This window comes from Carassius auratus, unplaced genomic scaffold (genome assembly GCF_003368295.1).
Source record: "Carassius auratus strain Wakin unplaced genomic scaffold, ASM336829v1 scaf_tig00011856, whole genome shotgun sequence".
NCBI lineage: Eukaryota > Metazoa > Chordata > Actinopteri > Cypriniformes > Cyprinidae > Carassius > Carassius auratus.
The window spans coordinates 274,907-292,787 of NW_020524245.1; the positions used below are offsets into that span (position 1 = coordinate 274,907).

A 17,881-nucleotide genomic window follows, 5' to 3' on the forward strand; every position below is an offset into this window, starting at 1 on the left:
TTTAAATCATAGACAGTAAAAGAAATGGACACAGCGACCCCATTGGAACTCAATTGAGACAAATGAAGCCCAGTTTTAGCGTTTTTTAGCACTTCCGTTTCTGACGCGCAGACTCAAACGAAGCTTGACGACGTCAGCAACCTGTCTGCCAGATGTAAATCTTCTAAGTGGCTGTGCGTGCAAACTACCATCGTTAATCTTGCAGAGACGGCGAGCTTGAGCGGGGAGTTCTTTGTCGTGATTGAGCAGGAGTAAGTATTCTGATTAATTATCTTGTATAGTATTTTAAAATGTAACGCCAGTACGCCATATTAAGTTAATTGCCTGCGAGCTTCTCCTCCTGTCTGTACGGTAATGCGACAGAGAGACGAGTGGTTGTGACGCAATCATTAGCCTATTTTTTACAAAAACTGTTTATACGGGGCCATAATGTAACATAGAAGGTAATGGAGCCCTTTATACATTGTCGTGTATCTTTAGAAATAAATAATGGACAAACAGAGTCTTTAAACGCCTCAGATGTAAAGTTATTCGCTGTCAAAGTGACGCCAAAATGAATGGGAGTCAATGGGAATGCTAACGCAAGTGAAGTTCTGCTAAAAGATGGCAGCCCCCACCCGACTTCAACTTCCGGTCGAGCTCCTTGCCCCTTGGTTTAAATATGTATTACTTCCTGTCTGTGGTCTCCTAGCCAATCAACAGCCCTGCGTCAGCGCGTTGTAAGATTTGCCCTTTGAACTGTAGTACGCGACGCGCATTGTGGTAATCATCAAACATGGCTGCGGTGGAGTTTGGAGATAGCGAATTATTTGATCAGTTCGAAGAGAACGCGCCAGAGCGCGATCGTATGATAGAAGAAGTTGTTGATGAAGAGAGTGAGGGTTCAGATCGACTGCGGGAGCTTCGGCAGACATTAGAAGTGTGCGAAGACACAATAGAGCGTTTGAACGCAGAGAATATCCTTATAGCATATCATCCAATGAACTCATCCAATTGTGCTATTTTTGAATGTTTTTAAAGAATACTGAAACTACAGTCTTACACATTCTGTAAGTGACAGGCATCAGGAAAAAGACTGAATGTGTAGTATTTAGAAAGCTGTCGCTGAGAGGATTAATTAAGTTCTAGTGTAATTCGTTTCTAATGTCCTTAATTATAATGATATTCATATAAACAGCAAAAACTGACTGATTATATGGTTGCCAATATATTTTATCCCTATTGATTGACTACAATTTGATTTTATTCATTGATTGTTGTCTGTCGCTGTCTTTATACTGAGTCAAAATATGTACCTTAATGATGATCCACATGAGGAACTGAAGAGAAAGTTAAACATATTAAGTCGTCCTACGTGAGTAAAGAATGAACTTATTTCAGAATACAGTTAAACTTGGCATTCATTTAGAGTCGTTTATTAATCGATTATGCTAATTTTTATTCTAGCGGTATGAAAATTGAAGATTCCAAAATCGATGGGCCCCTATGTCAAATTAACTATGGAAACAACATCATTTCCAAGTAGGTGTTTTGTGCATCACCCTTAATTTTAATGTTTCATGCTATCAGTTTTTCCAGAACAGCGGTTTTATTGAGAGATGCACTTGTGTGTGTGTGTGTGTGTGTGTGTGTGTGTGTGTTTAGGCAGTGTCGGAAAGAAATGGAGGACTTCATCTACAGTCTTGTACAGAAGAGACTACAAGAGTGTAAAAATGCTCCAGAAGGCTCTGCTCTCCATGTAAAGCCACATGTATGTCTTTAATGCCACTGGACATTTTGTACAATAGTCTTCACTTATAATCAAAATTGCTGTTTATTTTTTGTTTGTTTGTTTTTTTTTTGTTTGTTTTTTTGCAGCATTCAAGTTTCGTTATGGAGGAAAGCTACAAAGTGAAGACTTCCAGTGACTTCAAGCATATTAAAAATGCTTTCAGTGTAAGTTCTACATAGCTCACATTATTCATATTCGGTGGCTAATTAACCACAAATAAAACAAGTGTTTCTTGTTTTTGGATCTTAGATGATAGGAAGTGTTTTATACTTCACCAACTTCTGTGTTGATAAACTTGGCCAACCGCTGCTGAATGAAAACCCCCAGCTGACTGATGGATGGGAAGTTCCCAAGTATCCTAAACATTTAAGGAAGCTGTGCACTTACACTTGCTGTGATCTTATTAATTTAAACCGTGCTTTTAGTCTATTTGAATCATGTCTTTATACATCACTGCTCCTGAATCATTTTTGCAAAGATACCAGCAGATCTTTGGCCAAATCATTGCCCTTGAGGGCCAAGAAGTGCAGATAAAGGAGAAAAGGTATGACAAGATTTTACAATAGTATAATTTGGATATTGATATGTATGTTATTATAAGACTCATGTCTTTACAAGACTTGCTTTTACAGTCAGTAGTGCTATTTTTATAACTGCATTGCTTTTAAAGATTGATTAATTCCTGTTTGGTATTTCATTTGCTTTTCTGCTTGAGGAAGTGAAATCATCTTGTGTTGTCCTTACAGACCGAGACCATGCTGTTTTAACTGCTGTTCTGAGGACCATCAACTGCGAGACTGTCCAGAGGTGTTTCTCTTTGCGTATAGACAAAGTTTCTGTTACTATTAGATTAATAGTTATAATTACATTATTATGTTTTGAAGATCATTTAAGAATGCAAGTATAAATCAAACTTTGTTCACACTTTAAGCCCAAAGATATGACTCGTATCAATGAAAAGAGGAAAGAGTTTTCACAGAACAGCAATCAGAGCAACCAGCGCTACCATGCAGAAGAGGTCGACGAGCGATTTGCAAAGTACAAGCCAGGAATATTGAGGTCAGCCATTTTATTAAGTGTCATTGTGCGAAAAAGACAAAAATGTCAGTCCAAACCTGTAAAGGTCACAGTATGTCCTTAACAAACGAATAGGTGTAACTTCTGCAGCTTTGCATTTATTGCATTCAATGGTTGGTTCATCCAAAAATGAAAATTATGTCATCATTTACTCCAAAATCATTTAATTCCAAACTCAGTCTCTGTTTTCATCTTCAAAACACAAATTAAGGTAATTTTAATGATATCCCACATCATGTTTTGTCTTGCCAACTTTACCAGGCTAGCTTTAACTGAATCATTAAAATATTTTATACCACCCTATGGTGTGTGCATTTAAAAACTAAAATGACTAAAATGTAAACATTTAAAATTTAAAAATTTAAAATTTAAATTTTGTGTGATGTAATTTAAGCTTAAAATAATTGCATTTTGTCTTTCAACACACATTTTCCCTCCAGATATTTTAATATGGAAATTTAAGTGTTGTTTGTCTGAAAATCAAGTCAAATGAAATGTAATTTGTATTGTCTTCGTATAGTCAAGAGCTCCTTGATGCGCTTGGGATTAATACAAAGACCCTTCCTCCATTCATCTATCGCATGAGGGAGCTCGGCTACCCACCTGGTTGGTTGAAAGAGGCAGAAATGGAAAATTCAGGCCTGATGCTCTATGATGGTAAGGTTGAGTTTTATATTTTATTATGGCCAGTCATCAGTCAGGTTAAAGCCCTTAATTATAATAGTGAAAATGTAGGAAAATTATTACTAAGAAAATTTTCTTACATAAGGGGTTTGTTGTAGATGGCCAAATGTTCTATCATAAGGACCTGATCATTACCTGTCATGTGCATAATTAATGAAGGATAGTTTGTTTTAAATAGAGCTAAACTGCCATTGACTCTCTTAATTTTCTTCACAAGGATCAAATGATGAAGATGAAAACAACCACAGCCAAAAGGTATCTTACGATGTCTCAAAGCTGGTTGACTTTCCTGGCTTCAATGTGTCTGCAGCCCCCAATGTGAGAGATGTAAGTGTACATACACATTTATTGGACACAAAACAATGCATGGATTAAGTGAGCACTGCTGCATTGAGGAGGAATATAATGGAAAGAATTTGATGTTTAAAGTTTGGTTTTATTTGTAATGTTCACATTTGTTACTGTAATAATTTCAGTTTTTGAGGTCAAAGTCTTCAGCTTTATTTGAAATGAATGTTTTAACTGCATTGATGGTTTAACCACTGGGTTGATGTTAAGAAACAAAGACAGAGTTACATAATAATAATCATCCATTAGTAATGAATGATGTAGACTGTAAAGAATTCATAAAGAAGATCCCCTGCAATAATGATTCTTCCAAACACACAAAGTGTGGTACCGCAATACAACTTGGTATGGTGATGCTTCAGCAAAATTTGAACAAAACAAAGATATCAACACAGTCCTACCACTGACATATTCCTCAGGAAATTTATAATAGTTAATTTACAGTCTGACCATCTACAAAATCAGGTTTGTATGGTTATATATTATTCACCTGCATGTTTATGTGAGTATGCCTGCAATTAAAGATGATCTTATACATGATTAATACATACTGATGTAAATCTTTATTTCCCACTATCTAGGTTTCTGTTTTATTTAAATTAAATGTATTTAGATCTAATGTGTGTTTTTTTTGGGGGGTGGGGGCAGGATTACCGGTCTTTCGGTTCTATTCCAATGCAGCCTCAGCATTGGAAGCAAAATTTTGCTGCTTTTTTAAGCAGTAACTTTCCAACGGTAAAAACATCTCTTAAAAACGTATTTCTAATTTATTACCTTTATCCTTATTTCCCAAATTATTTATGACCTTGTGCAACGATATGTGCTCCTCAGAGCTCCGGCTGCAGTAAGAGGCGTCACGAGTCTGAATCCACACCCCAGAAGACAAAGAAACGGAGATCCAATTCAGAAAACCAGGAATCAGATATGGAGATAGAATCAGGTACACAACTTAAACGTTACTAGATTCTGTTGGTTTTATGATTGCAGTTTGTTCTAAAATGCATAAACTTACAGCTGACCAACCGTGAAGTGCTCTAATGCTTCACGCAGCTTGTGTTGCCACCCCTTTTATTCTGCTGTAGCTCACTATGTGACTTACAATTTTACAGTTTGTAATGTATTCATATCAGAAGATACTACACCAATACTAGTAATGCTCTGAAATTATTATTTTTTTTTTTGTTGACGATTGTGTTGCCAAATTGATTTTGATTTATTGAATGATAAATATACTACTAATGATGTTTAGTGAAGAAATGTTCACACATCAACTAAAAAAAGCATAGGCTTAAAGATCTTTGTTGATAAAAATTAAGATCTATTAAGAAGATGTCACCATCTGAGATGTTAATAAAATGTTAAAGGATCGTTCAATGATTTTGCCCTCCAAAAAAAATATTTTCATTTACATTTTGTGCATCACTAAAAACAAATTATCATGAAAAAATATGATAAAATTTTTTGTCCTCCTACAGATCATGACACGTCTCAAATAAGATCTGATGGTTTCCAGTTCCACCCACCACTTCCTCCTGGCTGTTCATCCTATGGCATTGCTCCACCTCTGCCACTAGGAACTCCTCCATCCACTCCTCCAATCCCGAAGGGAACTCCACCCCCAACTCCACCTACAAATTATTCTCCGTCCACTCAAGCCAGAGGGTTGACTGAGGGGGAAGAGTCAGAGGATGGGCTGACTCTGGAGGAACTGGAAGAGCAGCAAAGGCTTCTTTGGGAAGCCCTTGAAAAGGCAGATACTGCAACCAACAGTGATTCTGAAGCTGGAGCTTCTGAGACCCCCATCCCAAGTTCCCCTAGTGTCGTCACTTCACTTAAACTTGACTCGGAGGAAGATGGAGAAAAGATGGAGAACTTGAGTCTTGCCTATGAAATCAAAAGTACACCAACATCACCTGTTGAACCAGTAACGAATGCATCTGAGGATGAGAGGATAGATGAGACAGCCAGTGATGGACAGGAAAACCCTTCAATTAATGAAAACGTGATCAATTTGCAAGCAGAGTTGGGTGACATTATTGTTCTGGATGAAGTTTATGAGGAAAACGCAAATCATGATGCAACAAATGGAACTTCAGACACTCCTCAGATAAGCACACCGGAGTCAAATGCGCAAGTTGCCGACGACATGGAGGAACCTGTGGTAAATAAAGTAACTTTTGTTCCACATCGTAGCAGATTTGCTGCAGGAATAATTCCTTTTGAGGACACACCTGAGTTTACAGAGGTTGCTGAAGCAACAGGGGTTTATCTGAAGATTCGAGATTTACTGAAAGGCTCCCCAAGAAATCAGGCGAAGAACAAGAAATAATCAAAGTCGTCTGTTTTATACTGCCCACCTGTGGACTTAATTTTTTTTTTCTCTCTTAACACACAGTCCTTTTGTATGTAGTTTTACTTTGGTGCTTTGGATCTTTTTACTGCTATTGTGTGATTTTTTAAAAAAAAATAATAATAATTACATTTGGTTTGTACCTGAATATTAACTGACTGGGTACTTGTTCTGTGTGTAGATGGGTTTTTGTTTTTGTTCTTGTTCCATTTTCTGTAATTACAAATGTTACTCCTACATCTCATGCCATGCTGATCTGTATGCCTGCCATAGCTCATCTATGTAATTTATTCTGAATATCTTTCAGCATAAATTTCTTAAAAATTCTTACTGAATTAAAAGTTTTAACTTGACCTTGGTAGTAAAATTAAATCCCTGCTCTTAACATATTTTTTCACAGTTCTATTATTAATGCATTTCTTTGCTGCTTATGCTCTACAAATTCTACCTCATTTTTATTTATTTTTGTCTTTTTTTTAATAAGTTTGTTGCCAACAGCTTATTACTTTATTTTACCTGTTGCAAATGTTGTGTTATAGCCAGGAATGTCCCATATTTAGACATTCCGGGCTATTTTAGACCACTTAATTTTTTTACTTTAAAACAAATTAAAAGGCATGTTTACAATAGTACATTTAAAGTGAAAAATATTTGAATTGATATTCTTTGCTTTTTAAAATATCAGTTGTTAATATGTTAATATTTAGTTTATTTTATTCATTTCTTTTTTGCAGGATGGGTGAAGGGGTAATTGGTTTTTCAATTATTGTCAACATGGATACTTTTGACTTGTAAAATGTGTGCATACCATATATCAGCAGGGGGAAAATAGCTTGAAATATTTTAGAGATCTTTGAAAATAATTAACTAAACACTAGTCTCAACCTCAAATGGCACACATAGTCCACTCAATGGGTCTCATTCATGAAGCATTCGTAAATATACGAGTGATTTGCGCGTAAAGAGAACTTCCCGAAAACTCTTCTCCTGATTCACAAAAACTTCGTAAACGTCAGATGTGATAGTGAAATGTGTGTGTGTATTAATGAATTCCAATCAGTCGTAAATGGGACGCGCGTGCACGCTCACTATCAATTACCATAAATCCCTCCTATTAAATCCGACTGACAACTATATAAGTTCATCATATTATGACACCAAACGAAGGATTTCAACATGTCTTCTCAAAAGCTACTGAAAAACAAACATTTCTCAGCTGCAGAAATTGAAGTTTTATTATCAGAAGTTCATTCAAAACGCCATTTAATTTTCAAGCGTACATATTGGCGTATCAGGTCCTAAAAAAGCAAGTTTGGCAGCATATTACAGATCCTATTACTGGCTCTCATAATAAAAGTTAAAAGAAAAACCGTATGTAATTAATATATATAATATTTTTTTTTCAAAATGCTGTGTAAATATGTACCCGATTAAGGTGAATTAAAATGCAGCCGTATTAATGAGCAAAACGTTCAGACGTTAAACGCACTATTTACGCGTGGCTGGGAGCAGGTGTAGATTTCTTTCGTAACTAACATTTGGAAAATACGAACGTTTTAATGAATCCGAAAATTTACGCCAAAACCACTTTACACGCGATTTACACAAAAATTCGTTCTGCTCGTGTTTAATGAATGAGACCCAGTGATTGTATATTGCACATTCCATAAAAACTGGCAGTCATTTTTGATCTAGTAAGCTGTGATCTGATTAGCCAGTTTCATACAACTTCAGAGTATTTTTAAACAAAATCAGGCACTCTAAAACCTAAGGAAATAAAATCAGGCACTCTAAAACCTAAGGAAACAAAATCAGGCACTCTAAAACCTAAGAAAAAAAAAATTAAGAATCAGTATAACTGGGGTAAGTTCAGCCCTGACAAAACGTTGCAAAACATTTTTTAAACGGAAAGGGTGGTCCATTAAACACCCTGTTCTGATGATGCAAGAGTTGCAACTATGGCAGCTGAGAAGGCCATTCTTGAAATCAGTATAAATACGTGTTTAATAGGCTTCAGCAAAATACACTCTATGTTACAGTCACTGACCATGCATTATTGAATAAAAGAGAACATCCCAATCGAGTGAAGGGATTTGTGGAATCTGTGGTTCCTAATTATTGTGATCCAACATTTGCCTTGCATTTCAGAATAAAAAGACAAAAATGTCAGGATAATCCACTTCTTACCTCCGAGACTGTTATGATCTTATGACCTTATTCTTTTTATTGTGAGTATTAGGCTTATTATTTTTGCTGATCACTGTTGTTGTGCTATGATATTGTAATATTTACCATTAAATAATCGGAGAAGTATTGAAAAGTTTATGAAAGTGTCACTCCACAATATAATAGCAAAATATATAAATATGTATAGTATTTGTTACGTTAATCTGTGTCTAGCAGACCTTCCCAAAGAAAGGATATGGACCAGGAGACATTACAATTACTAATATTAAGACAGACTTAAAGTAGTTACAGATCTATAGTCTATAGATCTATAAGCTCTTATTATTTCAGTTATTTTGCCTTTAATGTAAATAAATTTGTTCTAGGCAGACATCCTCCAGCTTGGCTCATTGCCGCAAAGGCATTACCACTAAGCAGGGGCTGCAGGGCCTTAATTCTGACTTTCCAGCTGGCACATGAATGACCTTCAATACTGAAATATAGTTGAAATAATGACGATTATTGTTTTAACATTGAAACAATACTGAAAAAAATGTTTAATGCTAAAGTTGAAAAAGGTTAAGGGGTCATATGTTGTGATTTAAAATTTTCCTTTCTCTTTGGATTGTTACAAGCTCTTGCAAAAAGAAGATCTGTAAAGTTGCAAAGACTAATGTTGCAAATCCAAAGAGATATTCTTAATAAGATATTCTTGGGGCAGCGTCTGTTGTTTAAAAAATGTGCTATATAAATAAAGTTGCTTGCTTGCTAAAAGTTAAGAGTCAACCACTCCTACCTAAAACGACTCATTCTAACACGCCCCCACATGTCTACGTCCCAATGTGGGAAGATTTGTTAAACACCGCCCAAATGTTCGCGCAAAGAAAGATGACATAACTTTTATTCTCACTGTTGCCGCTGCCGCCATGTTGTGGAGACACTGTGTGTTTCGTTGTGAAACAAAACTACTTTGTTTGGTCTTCCAAAATAGGACACAACTAGAAATCAGTGTCTAAGTTGTATTTGCAAAACCATTCCAGAACAGTTCAACCCAAATATTCAGATGTATGCAGCACATTTTATGGAGGATGAGGACTGTTTCTTGAACCAGTAGCCTACAATGCTTCTGTGCACAAAGGCTGTTTCTATAGACGAGTTTCCTGAGTGAAATAGGCGGGCCGCTAATATCCTTTCACTCTGCCAACGACTTCCGGTTGTGTCTGCCAAGAACTTCCGGTTAGCGAGTTAGCATCTTTTACTGTCTTTTCGGGACATACCCATGCCTTGGCTTCAGGACAACCATGGAGTCGCCATGGCCCGAAATCAAGACTAGAGGGGCTTATGGAGCGCACCTGTAAATCTCCTAGGTCGCTGTGATTTTGCCAAGTAATACATGGTCCTGGAACAACATATTTTGATCATCCTGGGTCAACATTATTGTCCAAAAATATAGACTTAACCCAATCCCTAGCCCTAAACCTAACCCAAACATAATTTATTCTTAAAATCAGTGGGAAATGATAGCTGGTTAACAATGGTGTAGAAGCACCTAACCCTGATTTTAAGCCTAAAACAGATACTTCATGAAAAGTTATATCTCAATTCTGATTGGTTGATTCGAATGTTGTTCCAGGATCAACAAAGATGTTGATCCAGGAACATGTTGTACTTGGTGAAATCATGCTCACCAAGTCTCCTACTTGCTTAACCGATGCTCACCATTAGCAGAGTCGATTTCAATGACAGAGAACGTAAGTCAGCAGCTGAAGCGGTTCAAAGGGCGGCTCTTTGAGGCCCCTAAGAACCATGGATAGGTCCCATGTGAGGATCGTGAAGGGTCAAGGAGGGTTGTTTCCTACTTACAGACTGCCCGTACATAGTCACCTTTATTTAAATAGAGCTTTAAACAAAACAGATTGTGTCAAAGCAACTGAACAACATTAATTAGGAAAACAGTGTGTCAATAATGCAAAATGACAGTTAAAGGCAGTTCATTATTGTATTCTGTGATGTCATCATGCAGCTCAATTCATTTTAAATAGTATCTATTTAGATTCAAGATGAATGGCGTGCTCAATCCCTTTTAAATTTGATTTGGGTGCCCTTCGGTCCAAGGTAGAACATCTTAAGAGGCAGTGTAGAGAAAAAGAAATCTCTGATAGCCGAGGCACTCCATAATTAAAATGTCTTTATTGCAAAAAATGACATGTCCTAAATGGACAACTTTAAAATGCCCACGCGTAGCGGCATGTGGCCTTCTTCATGAAGAATCCAGCAGTTCAATTCCAGGCTGCAGCAAAGTCAGATTGTGCAGAAGAATCGTTTCATATAGATTTTAAAATATTGCTTATGACTTATAAAGCACTGAATGGTTTAGCACCTCAGTATTTGAATGAGCTCCTTTTACATTATAATCCTCTACGTCCGCTACGTTCTCAAAATTCAGGCAATTTGATAATACCTATTATATCAAAATCAACTGCGGGCGGCAGATCCTTTTCCTATTTGGCACCTAAGCTCTGGAATAACCTACCTAACATTGTTCAGGAGGCAGACACACTCTTGCAGTTTAAATCTAGATTAAAGACCCATCTCTTTAACCTGGCTTACACATAACATACTAATATGCTTTTAATATCCAAATCCGTTAAATGCTGCATTAATTAGGTAAACCGGAACCGGGAACACTTCCAATACCACCCAATGTACTTGCTACATCATTAGAAGAATGGCATCTATGCTAATATTAGCCTGTTTCTCTCTTATTCCGAGGTCACCGTAGCCACCAGTCTGTATCCAGATCAGATCGTCACTGCAGTCACCCGGATCCAGTATGTATCCAGACCAGATGGTGGATCAGCACCTAGAAAGGACCTCTACATCCCTGAAAGACAGCGGAGACCAGGACAACTAGAGCCCCAGATACAGATCCCCTGTCTCAGATGACCACCAGGACAAGACCACAGGAAACTGATGATTCTTCAGTACAATCTGACTTTGCTGCAGCCTGGAATTGAACTACTGGTTTCATCTGGTCAGAGGAGAAGTGGCCCCCCAACTGAGCCTTGTTTCTCCCAAGTTTTTTTTCTCCATTCTATCACCGAGTTTCGGTTCATTGCCGCTGTCGCCTCTGGCTTGCTTAGTTGGGGACACTTCATCTACAGCGATATTGTTGACTTGATATAATGCACAGACACTATTTAATCTGAACAGAGATGACATCACTGAATTCAATGAAGAACTGCCTTTAACTGTCATTTTGCATTATTGACACACTGTTTTCCTAATGAATGTTGTTTAGTTGCTTTGACGCAATGTATTTTATTTAAAGCGCTATATAAATAAAGGTGACTTGACTTGACTTGACTTGTTTCCTGTGGTCTTGTCCCATTGGTCGTCTGAGACAAGGTCTTTACAGGGGATCTTTATCTGGGGCTCATCTAGATGTCCTGGTTTCTGCTGTCTTTCAGGGCTGTAGAGGGCCTTTCAAGGGGCTGATCCACCATCTGGGCTGGATAGGTACTGGATCTGGGTGACTGCAGTGACCATCTGATCTGACCATCTGATCTGAATACACTGGATCTAGTGGCCAGGGTGACCTCGGAATAAGAGAGAAACAGGCTAATATTAGCATAGATGGCATTATTCTAATGATGTATTGTTACATCGGGTGTTATGGACAGTGTTCCCGGTTTTGGTTTACCTAATTAATGCAACCTAAAAATCCTTTAACTAATTTGGATATTAGAAGTGTATTAGTGTGTAATGTGTAAGCCAGGTTAAAGAGATGGGTCTTTAATCTAGATTTGAACTGCAAGAGTGTTACTGCCTTCCGAACAATGTTAGGTAGGTTATTCCAGAGTTTGGGCACTACATAGGAAAAGGATCTGCCTCCCGCAGTTTACTTTAATATTCTAGGTATTATCAAGTTGCCAGAGTTTTGAGAATGTAGCGGACGTGAATAACTATAATGTAACAGGAGTTCATTAAAATACAGAGGTGCTAAACCATTTAGGGCTTTGTAAGTAATAAGCCAGATTTTAAAATCTAGACCTGGTTCTAGTAAGAACTCTAGCTTCTGCATTTTGGACTAACTGGAGTTTGTTTATTAAGCGTGCAGAACAACCACACAATAAAGCATTAAAATAATCTAAACTTGAGGTCATAAATGCATGGATTAACATTTCTGCATTTGACATTGAGAGCATAGGTTGTAATATAGATATATCTAACACCTAGGTTCCTAACTGATGACGAAGAATTGACAGAGCAGCCATTAAGTCTTAGACAGCATTCTAGGTTATAACATGCATTGCATGTTACATGGCATGTTTCGCTAGGCCGCGAAAAAATATAGAGCTGAGTATCATCAGCATAGCAGGCTACATGTGCATAAGAAGCTTTGATAGCAACAACATAGACTTTAAGGGTAGAGAGAGTATGGTCCCTATCCATTAAGTCTTGGAGGAAGGACAATATCTCAGATTTGTCACAAGTGAATGGGCCTTCACCACAGGCTGTGAGCCAGGTAGTGAAAACCGACCACTTAACGCTATAGAGGCACCTTGTGGATGGAGCTCTAGCCTGTAATATTGTATTCATGATGCTTTCTGGGAGGACTACCAACTTCTGTCAAGAGGCCATACATGGAGAGCCTATAGCTCTGGGGAGCCATATCATTCTGTTTACTTGAGATAGGAGTTACCTTCTCAAGGGAATCAGCCATGGCTTTGCTAGTGACAGCTGTGACAGGTCCGAGAGCCACGATTGGCCCCTCTACAGAGGGTCTACCAGGAGGACCTTGTGAGCACCTTCCCTGATTCATCTGATGACCTGGGGGATCAGAGCGACTGGCGGGAAAAGAATAAAGGAGGAGACTGGGCCAGTTGTCTGCAAGAGCATCCTTGACTTTTGAAAAATAGATTGGGCAATGAGAGTTGTCTTCAGAGGCGAAGAGGTAAATCTTTGCCCTCCCAAAGACGTCCCAAATCCCTTGAACAGTCTGGGGGTGAAGCCTCCATTCCTCTGAGGGGAGGTAGCTCCGGGACAACATGTCCACCCCTGTGTCCAGAATGTCCTGCACATGCGCTGCCCTCAACGAGAGCATGTGGTGCTGGGCACACTCTAGGATGCTTTTCACCAGAGTGTATAGGGGATTCAAGAAGAGCCTGCCTTTGCAATTTATGAAGGACACCACTGTCATGTTGTCCGACCAGAACTAGGACATAGTTAAAACATTGAGAGCTCGACATAAAGCCAGAATTTTCAGGTGGATGTTATGGAGCACACTTTCTGCACTCATCCAGAGGCCAAAGGTTGACCTCGTCTACCTCGTCTTGGCAGCATCTGTGAAGATGACTTTCCATGGGCAAACTATCCCCACCGCCACCCCATATAGTACCAGCCAGGGTTCATCCAAGGGGCCAGGGTTGCACTGCATCAAGGCCTGGCTCACCTTGATCATGTGGTGACCATGCTGCCAGGCACAGGGCGGAATTTGATGTTTTAGCCAAAACCGCAGCAGCCGCATGTAGAGCTGCAGAGCTGGCAATGCTGAGCTCATGACACCTAGCATCTTTTGAAACCTCTTGAGCGGCTGAGCAGTTCCTGGCGTAAAGGTTTCTGTGAGCTGCCGAATGGCAAGAGCACGCTCCGGTGAGACTATGGACCTCATATGGGTCGAGTTGATAATTGTCCCCAGGAACGTGATACACTGGCTTGGGGACAATGAGCTCTTGGAAAAATCCCAAACACTTGAGGTGGTTGAGGAGGAGGGATCTCAGAGCCAACAGCTCCGTCTCCGACTGGGCTAAAATGAGCCAGTCATTTAAATAGTTCAGTATACGAACTCCCATCTGTCTCACAAGGGAGAGAGCCACATCTATGCACTTGATAAAACTGCGGGGAGCCAGGGACAGAACAAAGAGAAGAACCGTGTATTGATATGCCACTACCTCGAAGGCAAATCTCAAGAAGCACCTGTGATGATGGGTTTTCTGGATGTGAAAGTAAGCATCTTTTAAATCCAGGGAAGATAACCAGTTCCCTGGGTGTATTTATGTGAGGATCTGCTTCAAAGTGATCATTCTGAATGAGCACTTTATCAGGGCCTGTTTCAGATAGTCTAAGATCGAGGATGGGTCTGAGACCGCTATCCTTTTTGGGGATGAGGAAGTACCAGCTGTAGAAGTCTGACCTGCTCTGTGCTGCGGGGATCACTTCTATGGCCCTTTTCGCCAGCATTGATTTTACCTCTTTTACCTTCTAATTGCAGTACGTAACCTTGTTTTACAATTTTCATCACTCTGGGGATGGCCTGCCAGGCCTTGGCCCATGTGGCGAGGTGTTGTATCAGTCGGGCACTGAGTCACTGTAAGGAACTGTGGTGCCCGTAAATAGTGGAAGAGGAAATTTGCCCTGTTTTTGAGTATGTTTGTGTTTATTGAATCCGCTATAACAATATATATATATATATATATATATATATATATATATATATATATATATATATATATATATATATACATATATTGTTTTGTTTTTTTTCAAATAAAATAAAGAATTTTTTTAAGAATGATTTTAGAATTTGACAATGAACACATTGAAGCTTTACATGTCTTGAAATAATAATTTCTAAACATTAAACATTGACTGTCAGTCTTTATTCACCTGTTTCTCGTTGTTTCTCATTCAAATGAAACAACCTATCACGCTCCTTAAGGTCACAAAACGCTGGACTTTTGGTAGTTCCTAGGATAGCAAAGTCATCTAAAGGAGGTTGATCTTTTTCGCATTTGGCTCCCAAACTCTGGAATAGCCTTCCTGATAATGTTCGGGGTTCAGACACACTCTCTCTGTTTAAATCTAGATTAAAAACACATCTCTTACGCCAAGCATTCAAATAATGCATCTCATAATTTGTGACTGCAGTTGTATCTGATCAAATGCACATTTTTATTCTTTATCTTGGGTTAAACTAATTAATTTTACTTTGTTGGAAAAGCAGCTACGCTGATGATGTCTCTATTTGTTTCTCTGTTTTGCCACGGGATGTAACTAGGATTTACACAAGCTACAGTCTGGATCCAGAACACCTGAGAAAAGATGATGCCAACCCCTCAGAGGACCTCAGATGATGCGGACCCTGAAACAACATACAGAACTATCAAATATTGCTACTTACTATGCAATCACATTATAATTGCTGTTAATGGTGTTCGTCTTTTGTTTTGTTTTTTTGTTTTTTTAATTCCTGTCATTTGCACATCAATCAATCAATCAATCACCTTTATTTATATAGTGCTTTAAACAAAATACATTGCGTCAAAGCATTGAACAACATTAATTTGGAAAACAGTGTCTCAATAATGCAAAATGATAGTTAAAGGCAGTTCATTATTAAATTCAGTTATGTCATCTCTGTCCAGTTTAAATAGTGTCTGTGCATTTATTTGTTATAAGTCAATGATATCACTGTAGATGAAGTGACCCCAACTAAGCAAGCCAGAGGCGACAGCGTCAAGGAACCAAAACTCCATCAGTGACAGAATGGAGAAAAAAACCTTGGGAGAAACCAGGTTCATTTGGGGGGCCAGTTCTCCTCTGACCAGACGAAACCAGTAGTTCAATTCCGGCTGCAGCAAAGTCAGATTGTGCAGAAGAATCATCTGTTTCCTGTGGTCTTGTCCTGGTGATCCTCTGAGACAAGGTCTTTACAGGGGATCTGTATCTGGAGCTCTAGTTGTCCTGGTCTCCGCTGTCTTTCAGTTGTCTTTTTGTAGAGGTCCTCTCTAGGTGCTGATCCACCATCATGTCTGGATACATACTGGATCCGGGTGACTGCAGTGACCCTCTGATCTGGATACAGACTAGATCTGGTGGCCACGGTGACCTCGGAACAAGAGAGAAAAAGACAAATATTAGCGTAGATGCCATTCTTCTAATGATGTAGCAAGTACATAGGGTGTTATGTGAAGTGTTTCCGGTTCCGGTTTACCTAATTAATGCAGCCTAAAAATCCTTTAACGGATTTGGATATTAAAAGCATATTAGTATGTTATGTGTAAGCCAGGTTAAAGAGATGGGTCTTTAATCTAGATTTAAACTGCAAGAGTGTGTCTGCCTCTCGAACAATGTTAGGTAGGTTATTCCAGAGTTTAGGTGCCAAATAGGAAAAGGATCTGCTGCCCGCAGTTGATTTTGATATTCTAGGTATTATCAAATTGCCTGAGTTTTGAGAACGTAGCGGACGTAGAGGAGTATAATGTAAAAGGAGCTCATTCAAATACTGAGGTGCTAAACCATTCAGGGCTTTATAAGTAATAAGCAATATTTTAAAATCTATACGATGTTTGATATGGAGCCAGTGCAGCGATGACAGGACCGGGCTAATATGGTCATACTTCCTGGTTCTAGTAAGAACTCTTGCTGCTGCATTTTGGACTAGCTGTAGTTTGTTTACTAAGCGTGCAGAACAACCACCCAATAAAGCATTGCAATAATCTAACCTTGAAGTCATAAATGCATGGATTAACATTTCTGCATTTGACATTGAGAGCATAGGCCGTAATTTAGATATATTTTTGAGATGGAAAAATGCAATTTTACAAATGCTAGAAACGTGGCTTTCTAAGGAAAGATTGCGATTAAATAGCACACCTAGGTTCCTAACTGATGACGAAGAATTGACAGAGCAACCATCAAGTCTTAGACAGTGTTCTAGGTTATAACAAGCAGAGTTTTTAGGTCCTATAATTAACACCTCTGTTTTTTCTGAATTTAGCAGTAAGAATTTACCCGTCATCCAATTTTTTATATCGACTATGCATTCCATTAGTTTTTCAAATTGGTGTGTTTCATCAGGCCGCGAAGAAATATAGAGCTGAGTATCATCAGCATAACAGTGAAAGCTAACACCATGTTTCCTGATGATATCTCCCAAGGGTAACATATAAAGCGTGAAGAGTAGCGGCCCTAGTACTGAGCCTTGAGGTATTCCATACTGCACTTGTGATCGATATGATACATCTTCATTCACTGCTACGAACTGATGGCGGTCATATAAGTACGATTTAAACCATGCTAATGCAGTTCCACCGATGCCAACAAAGTGTTCAAGTCTATGCAAAAGAATGCTGTGGTCAATTGTGTCAAACGCAGCACTAAGATCCAATAAAACTAATAGAGAGATACACCCACGATCAGATGATAAGAGCAGATCATTTGTAACTCTAAGAAGAGGAGTCTCGGTACTATGATACGGTCTAAATCCTGACTGGAAATCCTCACATATACCATTTTTGTCTAAGAAGGAATATAATTGTGAGGATACCACCTTTTCTAGTATCTTGGACAGAAAAGGGAGATTCGAGATTGGTCTATAATTAACTAGTTCTTTGGGGTCAAGTTGTGGTTTTTTTTTTATGAGAGGCTTAATAACAAGGTTTTGGGGACATATCCTAATGACAATGAGGAATTAATAATAG

General features: G+C 38.5%; 1 protein-coding gene across 1 annotated transcript; it reads left to right on the forward strand.

The window, feature by feature from the left end:
* The first annotated feature begins 708 nt into the window (after positions 1-708).
* LOC113073307 (zinc finger CCHC domain-containing protein 8) lies at positions 709-6,619 on the forward strand. The gene is made up of 14 exons (XM_026246208.1): positions 709-956; positions 1,312-1,354; positions 1,447-1,521; positions 1,645-1,750; positions 1,858-1,935; positions 2,021-2,124; positions 2,250-2,315; positions 2,518-2,578; positions 2,703-2,830; positions 3,369-3,505; positions 3,750-3,859; positions 4,529-4,615; positions 4,712-4,820; positions 5,356-6,619. The coding sequence occupies exons 1-14, from the start codon at positions 776-778 to the stop codon at positions 6,207-6,209; spliced, it is 2,139 nt and encodes a 712-aa protein (XP_026101993.1). The 5' UTR covers positions 709-775; the 3' UTR covers positions 6,210-6,619.
* The last annotated feature ends 11,262 nt before the right edge of the window (positions 6,620-17,881 follow it).